The following is a 21,355-nucleotide window of genomic DNA, read 5'->3' as shown; positions in this document are numbered from 1 at the left end:
GTTAAAATGTCAAAAGTTAGGGGCGCCTGGGTGGCTCAGTCGGTTAAGCGTCCGACTTCGGCTCAGGTCATGATCTCACGGTCAGTGAGTTCGAGCCCCACGTCGGGCTCTGTGCCGACAGCTCAGAGCCTGGAGCCCGTTTCAGATTCTGTGTCTCCCTCTCTCTCTGCCCCTCCCCTGTTCATGCTCTGTGTCTCTCTCTGTCTCAAAAATAAATAAATGTTAAAAAAAAAAAAAAAAATTAAAAAAAAAATGTCAAAAGTTAAAGACAGAGAAAGAATCTGAAAAGCAGCAAGAGGAAAACAACTTGGTACACAGAGAGAAAAAGTTTTCCAGACAAGCAAAAGCTAAAGAAGTTAATCACCATGAGACCAGCATTATGAGAACTGTTAACAGGAATTCTTTAAGTTGAGGTAAAAGGGTGCTAATTAGTAACAGGAAAACATATAAATCTCATTTGTAAAGGTAAATATATAGTAAAATTCAAAATAATCTAATGTAAAGGTGGTGGGTTAGTCAATTATAAAGTTAGTAGGAAGGTTAAAAAGGCGAAGTAAAAATAAGTATAACTAAAATAATTCATTAAAAAATACACAAAACATGTAAATTGTGACATCAAAAATAAAAACATGGGAGGAGTGAAAAGGTAGAGCATTAGAACACAATGAAAGTTAGGTTCTTTTCAAGTTAAAGTAGACTATTATAAATACAAATTGTTTTATGGAAGCCTTGTGGTAATCACAAAGCAAAAACTTTTGGTAGATGCACAAAAATTAAAGAGAAAGAAATCTAGGCATACTACTGCAGAAAATAAATCACAAAGAAATATAGCAAGAGAAGAAGAAAGGACAAAAGGAATTACAAAAAATGGGAAAACAACTAACAAAATGGCAATAAGTACACTCCTATCAATAATTACTTTAAACGTAAATGTACTAAATACTCCAATCAAAAGATATAGCATGGCTGAATAGATTAAAAAAAAAAAAAAAAGGACCCATCTATATGCTGCCTACAAGAGACTCAGTTCAGAAATAAGGACACATAGACTTAAAGTGAGGGGATAGAAAAAGATATTCCATGCAAATGAAAACAAAACAGTGGCTCAGTCAGTTAAGCACCCGACCTTCAATTTTACTGCAGGTCATGATACACAGCTGTGAGATCAAGTTGCATGTCAGGATCCACTCTGGGCATGGAGCCTGCTTACAATTCTCTCTCTCTCTCTCTCTCTCTCTCTCTCTCTCTCTCTCTCTCTCCCCCCTGCTTGTGCTCTCTCTCCCTCGCTCAAAAAAAACAAAAACAAAAACAAAAAACAATAAAAACACAAAAGCTAGTGTACCTATATTTATATAGGACAAATAGACGTTTTAACACAAAGACTGTAATAAAAGACAAAGATGGGCATTACATAAAGGGGTTCATCCCATAAGAGAATATAATACCTGTAAATTTTAAGCAGCCAACATAAGAGCACCTAAAATGTAGAGCAAATATTAACAGAAATAAAGGGAAAATAGACAGTAATAAATAATTAATACTCCCACTTTCATCAATGGATAGATCATCGAGGAAAAAATCAATAAGGAGACATTGACGTTGTGATGTTAGACCATATGTACTTACCAGACATATGCAGAATATCCATATAAAACTAACAGAACACACCGTCTTATCAAGCATACATGGAACCTTCTTTATGACAGACATACGTTATACCACAAAACAAGTCTTAACACTAAGAAGACTGAAATCATATCAAATAGCTCTTCTGAGAACAATGGTATGAAACTAATAAATCAATTTCAGGAATAAAACTGGGAAATCCACAAATACGTGGAGATTAAACAACATGCTACTGAATGGGTCAAATTTAAAAAAAAAGTAAAAGAGGATCAAAACTACCAAGAGACAAATGAAAATGGAAATACAACATATCAAAACTTATGAAATCCAGCAAAAGCAGTTATCATAGTACATGCTTACATCAAGAAGAAACCTCAAATGAACCAATTTTACATCTCAAGGAGCTAGAAAATGAAGAACAAACAAAACCGAAAGTTAATAGAAGGCAGGAAATGACAAAGATCAGAGTGGAAATGAATGAAATAAAGGCTTAAAAAATAGAAAATATCAATAGAAATACCAATAAGATGAATAACACTAAAGGCAGAATTTTGAAAAGATAAACAAAATTGACAAGCCATTAATTAGACTCACCAAGAAAAAAGAGAAAACTCAGATATGCGCGTGTATGTGTGTGTATACAAACACCCACCCACACACACACACACACACACACACACACACACACACACACCTACCTATATATTATCAGAAATGAAAGAGGAGATGTACAATTGATACCAGAGAAATATAAAGGCCATAAGAGACTACTATGAACAATTATACAACAATAAATTGGACAACATAGAAGAGATGGATAAATTCATAAAAACATACGGACTACCAAGACTAACTCATGAAGAAATAGAAAATCTGAAAGACTAATTACTAGTCAGGAGATTAAATCAGTAGCCTAAAACCTCACAAAAACTAAAGTCTAAGACCAGATGCCTTCACTGGTTATTTCTATCAAACATTTAAAGAAGGATTGATCCCAATACTTTTCTAACTCTTCCAAAATATAGAAGAGGAGGGATTACTTCCAAACTTGTTTTATGAGGCCAGCATTATCCTGATATCAAAACCTGAGAAAAACACCATGAGAAAAGAAAATTACAGCCCAATACCTAAAAGACTTAGGTGCAAAAATCTTCAACAAAATATTAGCAAACTGAATTCAATAATACATTAAAACGATGATACACTTTAATCAAGTAGGGGACTCATTCTAGGGATGCAAGGATGGTTCAACACCCACAAATCAGTGTGATAAACCACATTAATAAAATGAGGGAATAAAAAAATCACATGATCATCTCAATAGATGTACAAAAAGCATTTGATAAAATTCTACATTTTTTACGATCAAACTCTCAACATAGTGGATGTAGAGTGAACATATTGCATTGTGATAAAGCTATCTATGACCACTCCACACAAACTTTATACTTAATAATGAAGATCAGGACCAAGATTAGAATGCCCACTCTCACCACTTCTATTCAACAACTTAGTACTGGAAGTCCTAACTAGAGTACTTAGGCAGAAAAAGAAAGAAAAGGCATCCATTCAAGAAAGGAAGAAATAAATCTGTCACTATTTTCAGATGACATGATATTATATACATAAAACCCTAAAAACTCCACCCAAACTCCTGTGAATTAATAAATGAATTCAGTAAAAATGCAGGATACAAAATCAATGTACAAACATCTGGTATGTTTCTACACACTAATAATAAACTATCAAAAAGGAAATTAAGAAAACAATCCCATTTACAATAGCATCAAAACAAAGAAAATATCCAGGAATAAATCTATCCAAGAAGGTGAAAGATCTGTATCCTGAAAACTCTAGACAACGATGAAGTAAATCAAAGACACAAATAAATGACAGATAGTCCATATTCATGAATTGGAAGAGTTAATATTGTTAGAATGTTCATACCACCCAAAGCTATCTATAGAGATTCAGTGCAATTCCTATCAAAATTCTAAAGGCATTTTTCACAGAAATAGAAGAAGCAATCCTAAAATGTGTTTGTAATCACAAAAGAATCCAAATAGTCAAAGAAATCCTGAGAAAGAAGAACAAAGCTAGAGGCATCATGCTTCAAGGTTTCAAGCTATATTACAAAATTAGAGTAATCAAAACAGTACAGTATTAGCATCCGACACATAGCTCAACAGAACAGAGAGCCTAGAAATAAACTCATACATTTAAGGCCAGATAGTTTATGACAAAGAAGCCAAGAATATGCCGTGAGGAGAGGACAGTCTCTTCAATAAGTGGTGTTGTGGAAACTGGACAGCCACATACAAAAGAATGAATCTGGAACACTATCTACAACATACACGAAAACTAACACAAAATGGACGAAAGACCTGAAAACATAAAACTCCTGGAAGAAAACATAGGGGATAAGTTCCTTGACATTGATCTTGGCAATTATTTTGTAGAATTCACACCAAAAGCAAAGGCAATCCAGGCAAAACTAAACAAGTGGGACTGCATTAAACCAACTACTTCTGCACAATAAAGGAAACCATCCACAAACTGAAGACTAGCCTAATGAGTAGGAGGAAATATTTGCAAATCATATGTCTGATAAGGGGAAACATCCAAAATATATTTTAAAAACTCATATAATTCATTAACAACAATAACTAAAGGCCCAATCTGAATAACACATGGGCAGACGATCTGGACAGACATTGTTTCTAGAGAAGAAACACAGATGACCAAAAGGCACATGAAAGATGCTCAACTTAACTTATCATCAGAGAAATGAAAATCAAAACCACAATAGGATATTACTTGATACTTGTTTACATGGCTTCATCAAAAAGAAAAAAAAATGTTAGTGAGGATATGGAGAAAAGGGAGCATTTCTGCCCTGTTAATGGGAATGTAGATTGGTGCAGCCACTATGAAAACGGCATGGAGGTTTCTCAAATAATTAACAGAACTACCATATGATCCAACAATTCCACTTCTGGGTATTTATCTGAAGGAAAGGAAAACACTAACTGAAAAGGACATATGTGCCCCATATTCACTGCAGCATTATTACAATAGTCAAAATGTGGAAGCAATCTAAGTGTCCATTACTGGATGAGTGCATAAGAAACTAGGATTATTATTCAGCCAATAAAAGAAGGAAATGTTGCCATTTGTGATGACATGGATGGACTTGGAGGGCACCATGCTAAGTGAAATAAATCAGACAGAGAAAGACAAAGACTACATGAGCTATATTTGGAATCTAAAAATACCAAACTCTTAGATAAAGAGAACAGAGTGGGGGTTGCTAGAGGCAGGGCCTGAAGGGCAGGAGAAATGGGTCAAGGGAGGTCGAAAGGTACAAACTACCAGTAATAAAATAATAAAATGATGGGGATGTAAGGTACAGACAGCATGGTGACTACAGTTATTAATACTGCATTGTATATTTGACAGTTGCTAAGAGAGTAGATCTTAAAGGTGCTTCCACAAGAAAAAACATGTTAACGATGTGGTGATAGATTTAACTACAACTGTGTTTGAAGTCATTCCACAATATATAAAAGTATCAAATCATGTTGCACATTTGCAACTAATATAATGTTATATGTCGATTATATCTCAATCATTCAATCATTCAGTATTTTTATTATAATTGTTTTACACATTAAGGTCTGTTTCATGTTGATGATAGGGTCTTTTGATTTGAAAATTCATTTTGGAGTTATCCCTAGAATTAATATGGAGGCCACTGACCTACTTTTTGTATCATAATGTATTCATATATTATCCAGCGTAAGTGCAGTACACCTGTACAACCAAATGTGGTATGGAAAGGAAAGGAATAGAACTATAGAGACAAAAAATATCTGGAAAAGAGTAGAGGAAACATTCCCCAGGAAAAAAGACAGTACACTGTTGAATTGAATGGAATTTTGTTACATGGATGGTTTTGGAAAATTCTACAGTGTCTTTTTCTCCCTTCAAAAAGAGGAGCCTAATTCTCCTCCCTTTGCGTATGCAGGACTTAGAGACCCACTTCTAAAGTCTAGATATGGCTAAAGTGACAGTGTGTGACTAGTTTGTAAATGGTATGGAAGCTTCTGCCGCTCTCTCTATCGGATCATGAGCTCTGGAGAAAGTTAGCTGCCATTCGTGAAGCCTATGGAGATTCCCATGTGGTAAGTTACTGAAGCTTCCTGCCAAAAGCCTTATGAGTCAGCCGTCTTGGAGGCAGATCCTCCGGCCCTACCAAGCCATCAGGTGACTGCAGCCTAGGTCAACATCCTGACTGCAACACAAGAAGTGCCTGGCTCAGAACTAGCTAGCTAAGCCACTCCCAAATTCCTGACCCACAGAAACTCTGAGAAGATAAAGGTGTGTTGTTTGACGCCAATATGCTTTGGGGGAAATCTGTTACACAGAAATAAAGAACTAATATATTAGGTGTTCAATGACACTAGCCTTACCAAATGTTTTATTTATTTATTATTTATTTGATTATGACAGCTTTATTCATAATTGGTAAAACGTAGAAACAACCAAGATGTCCACCAGTACACGAATCTAATGAAGAAACCGTGATATATCCAGGCAATGGAGTATCATTTAGAGCCAAAGAAATGACCTCTCATATCATGAAAAGACTTGGAGGAATCACAAAAGCTATTTCTCAGCATTAAAAAAAAAAAAAATCTGGGGGCGCCTGGGTGGCTCAGCCAGTTAAGCAACTAATTTCGGCTCAGGTCACGATCTCGTGGTTTGTGAGTTCGAGCCCCACATTGGGATCTGTGCCGACAGCTCAGAGCCTGGTGCCTGCTTCGGAGTCTGTGTCTCCCTCTCTCTCTGCCCCTCCCCAGCTCACGCTCTGTCTCTCTTTCCCTCAAAAATAAATAAACATTAAAAAAAATTTAAAAAAAAATCTGAAAAGGCTACAGGATGCATGAGTCCCACTATATGACATTCTGGTTGCAGAGAACGAGCAAGGGGAGGAATCAATAGGTGGAGCACAGAGGATTTTTGGGGCAGTGAAAAGCTCTGTATGATACCATAATGATGGACATGTCACTATACAAACCTGACATATACATATGTCACTTGTCCAAACCTGTAGAATGTACATCAAGAGTGAACTCTAAGGTAAACTACTGACTTTGGGTAATATGATGGATGAATGCAGATTCATCAATGTAAAAACATACCTTTGGGGATGGGGGCATGTTGATAAATGGGGAAGGTATGCCTGTGTGGCAACACTGAGTGTATAGGAAGTTTCTGTACCTTCCTGTCAATTTTGCTGTGAACGTAAAATTGCCTTAGGTAAGTTATTTGTTTCAAGTTTTAATTTAAATTCCAGTTTGTTCACATTTAGTGTAATAGTAGTTTCAGGAGTAGAATTCAGGGATTCATCACTTACATATAACACCCAGTGGTCATGAACACACGTGCCCTATTTAATACTCATCACTTATTTAACCCGTAACCCTCCTCCCCCGCCTACCTCACCTCCAGCAACCCTCAGTTTGTTCTCTATAGTTATGTGTCTCTTTTATGTATTGCCTCTATTTCCTCCCATGTTCATCTGTTTCATTTCTTAAATTCCACATATGAATGAAATCGTATGGTATTTGTCTTTCTCTGACTTATTTCACTTAGCATAATATATTCTAGCTCCATCCATGTCATTGCAAACGGCAAGATTTTATTGTTTTTGATGGATGAGGAATTTTCCAGAGTAAATATATACCAGAAGTTCTTTATCCGTTCATCAGCTGATGGACATTTGGGCTTTTTCCACACTTTGGCTATTGTTGATAATGCTGCATTGGGGTGCATGTATCCCTTTGAATCACTATTTTTGTATCCTTTGAGCAAATACCTAGTAGTGTAATTGCTTGACTTAAAAAAAAAATTTTTTTTTAATCTTTATTATTTATTTTTGAGAGAGAGAGAGACAGTGTGAGCAGGGGAGGGACAGAGAGAGAGGGAGACACAGAATCCGAAGCAGCTCCAGGCTCTGAGCTGTCAGCACAGAGCCCGATATGGGGCTCGAACTCATGAACCGCAGGATCATGACCTGAGCTGAAGTGGGAAGCTTAAAAGACTGAACCAACCAGGCGCCCCTGACTTTTTGAGGAACCTCCATACTGTTTCCCAGGGGGGCTGCACCCGTTTCATTTTCCACCAACAACGCAAGAGGTTTACCCTTTCTCTTTAACCTCACCAACATCTGTTGTTTCCTGTGTTGTTAGTTTTAGCCATTTTGACAGGTATGAGGTGATATGTTATTTTAGTCTGATTTGTATTTCCCTGATGATGTATGATGTTGAGCATCTTTTCATGTGTCTGTTAGCCATCTGGATGTCTTTTTTGCAAACATCTATAAATAACTTCTCAAACTTAACACACAAAAAACAAATAATCCAGTTAAGAAATGGGCAAAGGACATGAATAGACATTTTCCAAAGAAGACATCCAGATGGCTAACAGACACATGAAAAGATGGTCAATAACACTCACCATCAGGGAAATACAAATCAAATGGTTTAATTCAGATATTAGAATTACATTAGTTAGAGAAATTCACAAACACATATTTAATACCAAATAGCAAAAATTAAATAGCTTTTAATTTTCAAAAATGTGGCTTAGATTGTATTAGAATTATCTACTTTGAAAAGAAAAGAATGTCTCCGTAGGCTCTGCTTTACATACACAGTAAGGCAAATACTTGGATTTACTGTGTACTCATTTTTGTTGTTGTTAAAGAGACAATAATTTCAGAATTTAGAAGTAGGTCAAGATAGAATGGAACTTACTAGTACATCCTGGCTGAGGTACCCAGCCTCTATTTGTACATGTTGCCGTATTTCCTTGGGTTGAACGATCAAAGCCAGTTTTACAATTGTATGTGATTTCATCTCCACTTCTGTATCTGATGCTTTCTGGTGCATAGTTACCATTTTCAATGTGAGGAGAAGCACATATGATTTCTGGGAAAAAAAAAAGAATATGTAGGTAATGTTGAAATCACTACCCATTAAAATAATCAAGTACATAAAAATATAGAAAGTGGGTATTATTATTTTTTGTCCCTACCACAGCATAAAATGGGATTAATGTGAGTTTAGTCTTACATCCTTCCCATCATATCATTCATGTCCCACCACTATATCTCACATCTGATATATTTGTGCCCCCTGGACTCTTGAATCCTTTCTCCAAAGCCATCACATATATCATAATATTCTATATGTGGCAATAAACTCATGACATATCACTTCAACTCTTCTTACAAACTATTCAACTTCCCTGGCATCAGTGATTCTCCTAGGACTGTTTACAAACGGCTTGAGTCTCTTCCTTCCAGACACTTAGTAGGATTTCATATCCTTGCCAAGAATTAGATGTGGTCGTCTGATTTACACAGGTCAAGAAAATGAGTAAAGTAACACGTTTCCCTTTAGGGAGGAAGTTTTAAAAAGCCACTGTGTGAATTTTTATGTTCTTTTTTCTAGCTGCAGGGATTAAGGACAGCCATGGAGAGGTGATGTCTCTACCCTTGATTCTTACAGCTACTATAATGAGCAGAGTCCCTTCAGACCTACATTGGAAGTGGGCATAAACAGGAAATAAACTTCAATTTTTTAGGCTATTGAAATTCTGGAATACATTTTTATTAGTATAATAGAATAAACTAGTCCAGGGTTTGGAGAAAACCTTTTATGTAAAGAACCAGATAAAATGTTTCTGTCCCAGCTACTCAACACGAACACAGCCCTAAAAGATACATAAACAAATGAGCATGGCTGTATTCCAATAAAACTTTGTTTACACAAAGGGCAAAGGATGGATTTGATTTTCAGACTATAATGTGCTCTCCCATGACCTACTCTATCTTAATTTTTAAAGTTCTGTCTCAGTTCTTTCCATCAACTTTGCTAATATCTAGCCAATGGATCAATCTGCAAAATTCCTTGTATAATAAAATATCATACCTTTAAACTATTGTAGAAATGTTACATAACCATTTATATTAGTGCCATGGTGGACATTCAGCAATGCCAAAAATCCATTTATATGCCCCCAATTTACTTCCTATTCCATTTCCCAAAGTAACTTTCATCACAGTCTCATCATTTTCTTCAAAAGCCATCTAACACAATAGTTCCGTCATCAACAAATAAATCCTTGCATTCACACATAACAAATTTCAGACTATCAGCTGTGGGGTTCCCTAGATTTCTTACTAACATGTCCTTAACTTTGGCTACATCTGTTTGAACTTTAGCCTTTCTCTTACTTGTTGACGATGAGGTGTTTATTTCATTCAAGTTAGCTTTTCAAAAGTTTAATTCTTCCATCGAGCATGAACCATTGTATATTCCTTCCCTCTCTCATTTTGTCTACTATTCTCTCTTAAATGGATATGCAAGCTTCTCCAATTTTAAATTCCTTATCTCATCCCTTTTTCCAAGGTTGTTAATGTACTATACTTCTCTCCTTCACAACCAAGATCCTTCAAATATCATCTTCCAATTAGTCTGGTTTTCAATCTCCCACTTATTCTTCAACCTACTGCTATCTGGCTTTTGACATCTTTAACATGCTGGTGCTATTAAGACAAAAGTCACCAATGTCCTCCAATTTCCAAATCCAAAATCTCTATGAATTGCTCATATCACAGTGACTGGTATTATATACTATGAGCTCCTTAATTATTTGTTGAACTGAATAAAAACCCTCTGTAATATTTGACACTGTTGATCACTGACTTACTGGCATTCTCCAAAGCCCTGCATTCTTATGTTTTCCTACTTCTCCTTATTTTTGTCTGAACAGTACTATTTTATTTTATTTATTTTACTTATAGCTGCCCTCCTTCCTCTGCTCTACTTAATTTTAGGCCCTGTCTACTTCTCAGATCTCATCTCCTACCAAGGTCCCACTTACTTTATACGACCAACACAATAGCCTTCTGTCTGGTGTTCACACATGCCAGGCTTATTCATAGCACTTGCACTTTTTATTCCTTATTTCTTGGGTGATGCTCCTCTAGATCTTCCGGCTGACTCTTATCACCACCTCAGAAATATCTTCCCTGAAGACCCAACGAGTATTGTATGAATGAATATCTATGCTTGACAGTTGGTTCTACATGAGTATTTGTCCTTGATTTTGTTGTTTGCTTCTTCACATTTTCTCTGTGAATCAAGATACTTCCACAATAAAAAGCTATCAGCATTATGCTAATAACTCTTCAGTGAGATCCAAATCCATATATCCAACTGAAGCTTCACACTAGACAGGTCCATGTGAATAATTCAAAGGCATATCCAACTAACTACATGCCAACTAAATCAACCTTTTCTCAATATATGCTTTTCCTCCTGTGTTCAACATTTTAATTTGTGACACAAAAACCTCATGACAGGAGCCTGGAAATTTACCTCACCTTCCCTCCTCCCCATCACTTCAATATTCATTCACACAGCACATTCTATAATCTTATAATTATTGCTTATACATCTCCTCCCCTTCATACCATGCTTCAACTGTGTACATCCAACTCTTAGAGGTTTTATGATAGTCTTTTAATTGGTCTTAAATTTGTACTTCATTCCTCCAGAATAAGCTTTAATAAGTCTCTATTCCAAACATGATACTATACTTATATTAGCAATGGTTATATTAGAAAGAATATGTGACCATCTAACCACAAATCTTAAGTATGTCTACACTGCTTGATTTTAATTGACACTACCTTGAGATGAGCCTTAATGTACCTTAAATGTAACCTTAAATTTACTTTTAGTTTTCTCTCCTCACTTTATTCTGCTCTATCATATTTTCACAGACCTTTGCAGTGGAGTTTATCATATATTAATTTTTACTTCATAGTGTGGCTTAACTTAATTTTGAAGTCAAAAGCTACAAGATATAAAAACAAGAGTTTTACTAAGAGCCCAACCAAAAAATACTGGGAGAATTTGTTAAATAATTTTTAATAAATTTGTAATAATACTTTGTTAAAATAATTAAAATAGAAGAACTTCAGGTGATTACTTTTGAGCAGAAGACATAAATTCAATGATAAATTGTAATCCCTACTTTCATAATTTCCATTAATATAAATGATGCTAGTAAAACATTGCCAGGGCAAGTGCCTCTATCTAAAACAGTACTGGAGAATGTCTGCATGTGTGGGGTCACATTTTTTCCTACTGTTAGATACCACCAGTAAGCATTTGAGATAAGAACAATAATTTAATGCTAGCACTCTATGTTGTTCGTCATCAGAAAATCTGACTTGTACAGAGAACAGATGGATTTGGAGCAAAGGTGGCTTTTATTTAGCAGGTCTTGGTACTTTTAATTATTCCTATAAATGATTTGCTGTCAGAGACTGGCTCCTATTAGATGAAGAGACCAAAGTTTTGACAAATCACCTTCAAACAGAACCCCTGAAGGGCGCCTGGGTGGCTCAGTTAGTTAAGTGTTCAACACTTTATTTCAGCTCAGGTCATGATCTCATGGCTCGTGAGATTGACCCCACAGTGGGCTCCATGCTGACAGTGTGAAGCCTGCTGGGGATTCTCTCTTTCCTTTCTCTCTGCCCCTACTCCCAGTCATGCGCGCGCGCGCTCTCTCTCTCTCTCTTTCTCTCTCTCTCAAAGTAAATAACATTAAAAAAAAAAAAAAACCTGACACATAAAATCATAAACCGGATGGAAGAAATTTTAAGTATTTTATCCTAGGTTATTGTATTTTAATTTTATTTTAGTTCCAAATTTATTATAGATTTGGAGAAAGCAAGATCTATAGATTTGGAATTCATCATTACCAGCAGGTAGATCCTTCTATTGTCCTAGGAAAATAAGGAGAAGCATTTGTGATATACTAGCTAAGGTACAATGTAGAGTACCTTTTACTTTTAAACTTATTTTTAAATGTTTATTTATTTATTTTGAGAGAGAGGGAGTGCACGCACGAGGGCGTGGCAGAGAGAGAGGGAGGGAGAGAATCCCAAGCAGGCTCCATGGTGTCAGTGAAGAGCCTGATGCAGTGCTCAAACTCTAGAACCAAACTGTGAGATCATGACCTGAGCTGAAATTAAGAACGGTATCCTTAACTGACTGAGCCAACAAGGTGCCCCTGGAGTTCCTTTTAATAAAAGACTTCTCCGTATCCAGTTAATGTAAAACACATTTCAATAAAATTAACCACTGTTGTAACAGAGAGTGCATGCTTATTTAATTTGGGGTGAACCATTCTTTATCTATCTTGATCATTAGTAAACTGTTTTGTGAAAGAGAGTATCCAATCTTAGTGACATCTCTCTCCCCAAAGAAAGGAGGATTCTAAGGCATCCTGTCTTGAGTTTTTGAGTTATACAATTGACTAAGAAAATGAAAAACAAATTCTAAAAAGAAAATGTTTTACAAATGTGGGATCTTTACTGTGTGTGTGTGTGTGTGTGTGTGCGTGCGCGCGTGCATGTGTGTGGTGTAGATGGGTCAAGTTTCAAGTAAGCCTAGGAATTGTAGCAACACATATGGGAAAAACAGATTTCCCACATTAAAACAAATATGTGCTCAGCAACAGCTTTAAGCAGGTAGTTATGTGACCAAGAAAAAGAATTAACTAGACAACTTCTATGGAGCAGTCAGGCGATCCTGAGTCCTATGTCAAAGTAAAACTGAACTCAGATCCTGACGTCTTAACTTGGAAGTAAGTAAATTTCATTGAAACCTGGAATGATGATTTATTCTAATGTTCACTGAAATGTGGAGTGACTTATTCTAATGTTTATACAGGACAAAGGGCCTGATATAAAGTAAGTGGTTTATAAGTTATATTTTGACGACTGGATGGATAATTTAGCTCTCTAAATATTTAAGTCAGGCTCTGGAAGTAAAACATACGGCGGAAGTTAATGCCAGAGGACTTGTGCACCCACTTTCTTTGAGTAGGAGCCACAAATGCCATGAAGCCAAACAGCTGGACTCCACACACGATCAGCTGATCACAGATCTAATGTGGGTGATCACTGTCTTCTCTTCACTAACCTCTTTGTAAAATATTTTCTTAACAATGCCTGAAAGTGGAGGTCACTCAGTTGTAGGAGGATATATTTTCCAAGGAGCTACTTGTGGACTCAACCCCAAATTTTTTTCGGGGGGTTGGGGTGCCTGGCTGGCTGAGTCAGTAGAGCATGTGACTCTTGATCTCAGGGTTGTAAGTTCAAGCCCCAGGTTGGGTATGGAGCTTACTTTTTAAAAAAAAAGGTAAAAAAATTAAAAAAAATTTTTTTAATGTTTATTTTTGAGAGAGACAGAATGTGAGTGGGGGGAAGGGCAGAAAGAGAGAGAGGGAGACACAGAACGTAAAGCAGGCTCCAGGCTCTGAGCTGTCAGCACAGAGCCCGACACAGGGCTCAAACTCATGAACTGCAAGATCATGACCTGAAGTCAGACGTTTAACCGACTGAGCCACCCAGGTGCCCTCAACCAAAAAATTTTTTAAAATAAGAACAAAATCATTCAAAATCTAACTCTAGTTTTTGTAAGAGAGGATCATTAAACAAGGTTTATGCATGGAATTATGAATCATATGATTAAAAGTTCAGAGAGCTCTTAAGAGTTCAACTCTTCTCACCATCTCCCCACCTACCCTGGGCCACAATATGACCATATCTATAAAAGTCACCCTTTTAGAAAGGCACTTGACCTCTGATTTCATGTAGGATAGCACTTGTAACTTGTTTCACTCGCTGCTGCAGCCCGCATCCGAAGTTAACGCACCCTTTTCCATAAATGTTTGCAAACAGCTCAACACAGTTGTTACCGTGCGACATGTAATAGCTGTACCTTCTCGCTATTCTTCTAATGATATGATGTCTTAAACTCAACCTTTTACAGTTTTGCATCTGGACCACGATAGTTTGAAACCCTCTCTTTTCAAATGAGGTAGGCTAAGTAGAACACAATATTACAGACATAACTTTTGGTGGCACGAAGCACAGTTGACGTGGATTCTACATCTGCACAATATCCCCCATTAGGAAGCCTAAAAGAGTTTGGTGGGTGCCCCCTGCCACCCACCCCCCCGCATCATCATCACTATTGATTCATATTACACCTGTGCTTAGTGAAATCTCTAGTTATTTCCACCTAATTCCATTGTTAATTGAGGGTTCCCTCATATGGCATTCATCTCATTTACTTTGTTTGCAAAGCTAACTGCTGGGCTTTAGAAGAGCAATCTGTCTGAGAAGTAATCATGCCTGGGGAGCCTATTATTGCCCTGGCTCTGCTCTAGACTTGATTTTTGACCGCAGACCAACTACTTAACGAGCTATTGAACTCTTCTGTTCCTTTTATGTCTATCTTCAGAACGAGAGAATTATACCAAAATTAATTTTTGCACACATAAAACGTTAAGTATATCGTATTTATAAGAGTTGGTTCTTGTCAACATTAACGCTCCATTGTGAGAAAAAATAAACTGCTTCACTGTAAGGAATATATGAATGAAAAGAATTGATAAAATATATAGAAAGGAAATATAACATTACCTTTACATGAAGGGGTTGGAGTCCATCCCGATGCAGTGCATATGGCATCTCCTTTACTACCGTATTCATAACCCTGGTGACATGTATACTGAAATCGTTCGTTTTCCTTGTAAGTTTTCTTCAGAGATGCAGCATTTCCATTTGCGATTTCTGGCTTTTGGCAGGAAATTTCTAAATATAAGGGATTAAATTCCAAAATGTTTGTTATATATTAAAAAGCCATGTCTAAGACATAGTTATATTAAAGATACAAGTTTTGTTTCCTTTAGGCAAATCAGACAACGAAACAAAACTTCTATTTTGACATGGTTGCTTGAATTATTTACCTGTTGTTCTTAATTTTGATTTTTGAAATAAGGTAAAATTCTGATTAAACTTCTGTTGCTAGGGGTGCCTGGGTGGCTCAGTTGCTTAAGTAACTGGCTCTTGATTTTGGCTCAGGTTATGATCTCATGGTTCCTGGGATCGTACCCTGTCTGTGGCTTCCTGCTGGCACTGTAGAACCTTCTGGGATTCTTTCTCTTTGTTTCTCTGTCCCTCCCTTACTCATGCTTTCTGTCTCTCTCTTTCTATCAAAAATAAATAAATAAATAAATAAAAATTATGTTGCTTATTTTATTTGCTTTGAAGATAAATTAGTCCTCTTCAAGTAAATAGTGGCCAGTAATGATACCAACTATATATATATAATTGGGTATAGATATATAGGCTTATTGTGATAAATATTTTCACCGAATGACTTGTAAAAATTATGTATTTTCTAGTTATCGATAATAGAGTCATAATTGGCATAACACTTTGTCAAAGAAGTTAATTTAACCTACTGTCATTATTATCTATGAATTACATCTTCTGTTTTTGTGGCTTACCATCCATCCAAATTTTCTGTCAAGAAAACCCAAAAACTGGCCATCATATTTGCCCCCATCTTCTCTCAAACATTTCCCCCTGGGATTATGGCAACAATAACTAATTTCCCAGATGCTATTCTCGCACCTCTGTAATCTATTTTCCTGTTTGTAACTTAATGACTGTCTTTCTTGTCCCTTCATCGCTCCGTTGAAGGATTCCACTGAAATCCTCCATCGGTTCCCAATTCAGTCTGAATAAAAGCCAAATTCTTCAGCATGATATGGAGCACCTTAGAACCTTGCACTGGCCTATCTTCAAGCCATCACTGACCTACCCCTGCTTGTGTCCTACACAACGGCCTCGAAGACATGGAACAGGGGAGCTTCAGGCTCCTGGAAGCCTCACTGCATTTGTACCTTCCTCTCCCTGAACTTCTCCTGACTGATATACTTTTCCCCTCCTTAACTTCGTTGGAAAAAGTCTCATTCTTTCTTCAAAATGTATCTTATGCATTAGTTATTCCAGTAAGGTTTTACTAAGCACAGAAATTTAGGTTTTTTTTCAATTTTATTTATTTTGAGAGAGAGAGATTGAGAGAGACAGTGAGATAGAGAGATAGAGAGAGAGAGAGAGAGAGAGAGAGTGAGTTGGGGAGGAGCAAAGACAGAGGGAGAGAGAGGATCGCAAGCAGGCTCCACCATGAGCGTGGAGCTGGATGCCAGGCTCCATCTCATGACCGGGAGATCACGACCTCAGCTAATATCAGGAGTGTGATGTTCGACTGACTGAGCCACCCAGGTGCTCAGAAATTTAGTTTTAAGGGGGAAACCCCATCTGTGAGCCTCTGGGGTATACAGTATTTGCTGTGCTGAATAGAAATGTGATTGCCATTACTGACTTGAAGAACTAATATTGTTAGAATTTTTAAGAACAGAAATGCTTTTCCCTGCATCTCATTATAGGATAGACTAAACTAAGAAAGTGTGAATTTTAGAAAAAATATTAAAAAAAATAAATATGGCAGATATATCTGCCAAAAAAGTATTGGTAAAGTGAAGCAGACTGACCATAATGTTTCATTACAAAAGCCCAATCACCATACTGGTCATGATGCACTGGTTAGCAGTATTATAACTAAAGAAATCTTGACTTGCAGTTTAGAACTTTTTTTAAGAGGCAAAAACTGATTTAGTGAATTCAGTTTAGTTTCACAATATTTCTCTAAACTTACAGTGCAAATATAAAATAGGACCCCATTCTAGAAGTATTATTCAACAACAGAATGTTATAATGCTATATCAGTGGAAATACATAATGGCTTTTTGATCTTACAAATTAAAAGAAAGCCTGTTCTGTAGGCCAATATTAAATCTTGCAGCAGAACTGCTTACTAATCTATTTGAGCATGAAAGCCAATTACAATTTAATTATGGGTATGACCATGGAATTTGGTTTCAGATAACCTAGGTTTGAATCTTAACTCCACCGTCATGCCATCATAACCTTGGTCATGAGATGTAACTTTTTTGCCCCACAATGTCCTCAGTTATAAAATAGAGGTGAAAACAGTGCATAAATCACAGTCATTTTGAAGGTAAAATGGAATGTAAAGAACTTAGATCAATTACTGACAAATAGTAAGTGCCCAATAAATGTTAGTTTTAATGTTATTAGTATAATTAGTATTATTCTATGTATAATATTTAAAAGTGCAAATTTTCATGAGAAAAACTAAAACTGTCCGATCCCATGAACAGTAAATGTATCTTACCCACACATTTTGGGCTTTCTCCACTCCAAACACCATTCGTTGAGCAACGTATTTCTGCAGGCCCAACAAGCATGAAGCCTGAATTGCACGCAAACCGTACTACTTGTCCAAAAGTATATTCCTTGTCTAGGTCCAATGCGCTACTGGTCAATCTCCCATTCTCTGGATGTGTCACTGGTAAACACTTAACAACTGAAAAAAATAAATATAACTTTTCCTAATAGAATTTGACAACTTTATTATGAAAAATATGTATATATACACATACAGGTATAAAGTCACTAACAAAGAAAGATTGGGGGAATTACTTAATTTTTTTAAAGAAGCATTTAATAAACCTGTTTGTTGGATATAAAGGCTTATAAATTAAAAAAAACACCAATAAGCTTATCTCTGATTATTTTCTATGAGAGTGGACAAAGAAAAAATTATTTCTTTGAATGTCAGTTTACATTTTTACAGTAACAAATAAATGTTCCTTAAATAATTGAAAAATATAAAGCTTGAGATAATTAAATGGAATTTTTCACTTAAGCCCTAGGATAATATAACACTGTATTCCTAAAAGGTATAAATGCAAACTTTCTGATTCTATTTCTTTCAATAGATAAACAGTCCTTAATTTTCCTTCCTCTCCCACATCAGTGCTCAAAATAATCTGAGTATTCCTTTTGATTTTACTTAATATTTTCCAAATACCTTGTAGGTTATGGCATTTAAACTTTATTTTAGAGTAGAATCATCCAGGATGCTCATTAAGATGGAAATTCTATGGCTATCTCCCTGCGCTATTACCGGAGATACTGATTTAGTAGGTTTTTAGTAACCCAAAATTTCAGCATTAAACAAGCACCTCAGGTGATTTCAGTGTAGATGTTCCTTAAAACATTTAGATCTCTCCTCTCATTTCCCTAAGTTCTCTTCTTTACGTAACAGGACTTTTGAGTGATCACATTAACACTCGCCCTCCTCCTCCTCCTCCTTCATCCTCCTGGTCCTCCCTCCCTCCCCCTTTTCCTCATTCCCTCCTTCCTTCCCCCTCTCTCTCCCTCTCTATTTACTTCTCACCATGGAACTAAGAAAGACTACTCTGACTCATCTATTTCCATGATGACTAGAGAGATTGGCATTACTAGCCCAAAATTTAGAAACAGGATCTACATTTTTCTCATTCTGACTCTTGGCTTTATGGATCAGTAAGAAAAGTAGAGCTCTTCCTTACTTCCTGCCTCTTTTCAGTAAGACTAAGACCACAGGAAAATCTCCTTTGCCATGCAAGAGGGGAGAGATAACTGAATCATGGTCTCCATTTCAGCTGTTATTGACAATCTCTGCATTTGGGTGGATATTGGTTGAGTATGTATTCATTAGTAAAGCTGAAATTCTGATCCTTGTGCTATTTCTAGTGTTTAGAATCCAAAAGGAAAGGAAAATAGGTTTTAGATTTCCTAATCTCTAATACTTTGAATACATTAGATCAGATGAAACTGCACTCACATTTGGTTAATGAAACACAAAATAGCATAGTAATAAAAAGCTTAGATATCCATTCCAAACTATATTAGAAGCCATAAAAATACTTTGAATCAAAAATATGTAATTACAAACTTTAAGGATGTTTCAATGTAAGATATCTCAAAAAATCTTAGATATTTTAAATATTTGAATATATCTGTAAATCAATTTTACATATACCTTCACATATAGGAATATCATTGGTCCATCCATCAGATTCACACTCACGGAAATTAATCCTACCTAGCATCTGATACCTAAAAACCAAAAATGACAGAATGGTGAGCTAATTTATTATATGCATTTATATGAAATTTTAAGTTTGATACATTCTGAATGTCCAGGAACTCCATTTCAGAGAAAATTAACAGCATATACATTTCTTTCCTCCTTCCCTTCCCTCTTCTTTCCTTCCTTCCTTTTTCCCCTCCATCCTTACTCCCTTCCTTCCCTCTTTCTTTTCCTTTTCATTCTTTCTCTCTTTCTATTCTTTCTCCTTCTTATTCTTAAATTTCTTTCTTTCTTTTTTATTTAACTTGTTTGGGTTTTTTTGTATCTGTATGAGATGAAGAAATTTTTTTAAGTTTATTTATTGAGAGAGAGAGAGAGAGCAGGAGAGAGAGAGGAAGAGAGAGAATCCCAAGCAGGCACTGTTTCGTCAGTACAGAGCCCAATGTGGGCCTCTATCTCAACTGTGAAATCATGACCGGAGCCAAAATCAAGAGTGGGACGCTTAATCGACTAAGCCACCCAGATGCCACTTTCTATTGTTCTTAAACTTCTCTACTACTTAAGAAAGGCTCTCAGACAGAGTTAACACAGTGGAGAAGTAGGGGGACCCGAAGTTCCCTTGTCCCTCAAACACAGCAGTATTTAGCCCAGAAGATTTGGAATTCCAGGAATCCGGGCTAAAGAGCAACAGAAACATCTCCAGGGGCCCACGGGGACAACCTGACGTGCCATAGGTTCATGATTGCCAATTGGGAGAGATAAAATGGGTGGTGGTGTAGGCACAGAAGGGAGGGATCCCCTTCTGTGGAGAGACAAAAGGAAGAGAAAGAGAGGCTGTGGAAGTGTAGGATTGTATTTGGAGAAGAGAAAAACCACAGACTGGGGAACAGAATAAATGGAGACAGAACCAATTTCTAGCTCATTCCAGGGTTGTAGGGCTTCCTCCAGACTGGGGCCTGCTGCCCTATATGCATGCCTGGGTAGGAGGGGAACCAGCCCTGGGCTCAGTAGCACACTCAAAGGTGCAGTCAGAGAGCAGTCTCCCAACCTTGAGGACTGTGGGAAGAAGGCACAAGACACTCCAAGGACAAAAGACCCTGCAGGCACCCACCAGCCAGAGGCCCTTTGTCGGCTGTCAGGGCAGACTGGCACTACCCCAGAACTGAGACTCCAGGGTGGGATCCTTTAAGACATCGGGGTTTGAATCCCAGCCAAGCGCTTGGGAGGCAAAAGAGACCGGAGCGCGACAAAACGGCCTGCTCGCACCTGCACAGTACTGTGAGGATGGCCTGAACAGAGTGGTTTGGGACACCCGCTCTGGAGAGGAGAGACTGGTGTGTCGCCATTTTTCTCCCCATCACCAACAAGGTGGGGTTTCAGAGAACAATGGACCACAGTGGAGGCGGGAACTGCCTACAACAAACCACAGCCCTCTGCGCCTGGTAACTGCATATCTAACAGAGCAAGATTGACACTGACTAAACCAAACAGCACCTCCTCCAGACCAGTGCAGCCACTGGTTGGTCCAGTGGTTTTGCATTTTTCTGAATTGATTCTTGTTCAATTCCTATTTTGTGTGTATGTGTGTGTGTGTGTGTGTGTGTGTGTGTATTTTTTTTCTTCCTCTTATTTCTCCCCTTCTCTTTTGGTTACTTTGGTTGTTGTTTAAGTAGACTTTTTAATCTAGTCTTTTTACACCTCTTCTGTACCTCCTTCCTCTTTATTTTCCTCTCCCTCTCTCTAGATTAAGCCATATCGTTTCTCTGATTCTCTACCTGGTC

General features: G+C 37.0%; 1 protein-coding gene across 2 annotated transcripts in view; it reads right to left on the bottom strand.

Moving 5' to 3' along the window:
• LOC109261391 (complement factor H-like) overlaps positions 1 to 21,355 on the bottom strand; it is a 97,751-nt gene that overhangs the window by 54,404 nt on the left and 21,992 nt on the right. Inside the window, exons 4-7 of one of the 2 annotated variants that reach the window (XM_053908990.1) lie at positions 19,524 to 19,600; positions 17,829 to 18,020; positions 15,206 to 15,376; positions 8,448 to 8,621 (exon numbers count right to left, since the gene is read on the bottom strand). In XM_053908990.1, coding sequence (XP_053764965.1) covers positions 8,448 to 8,621; positions 15,206 to 15,376; positions 17,829 to 18,020; positions 19,524 to 19,600 — 614 coding nt within the window. The remainder of the gene's footprint in view (positions 1 to 8,447; positions 8,622 to 15,205; positions 15,377 to 17,828; positions 18,021 to 19,523; positions 19,601 to 21,355) is intronic. The other variant, XM_053908991.1, reaches the window with a different exon arrangement.

The sequence above is a fragment of the Panthera pardus genome, unplaced genomic scaffold (genome assembly GCF_024362965.1).
Source record: "Panthera pardus isolate Hobbes unplaced genomic scaffold, ASM2436296v1 HiC_scaffold_21, whole genome shotgun sequence".
Lineage (NCBI taxonomy): Eukaryota > Metazoa > Chordata > Mammalia > Carnivora > Felidae > Panthera > Panthera pardus.
This window is presented reverse-complemented; position numbering and strand designations above follow the sequence as displayed.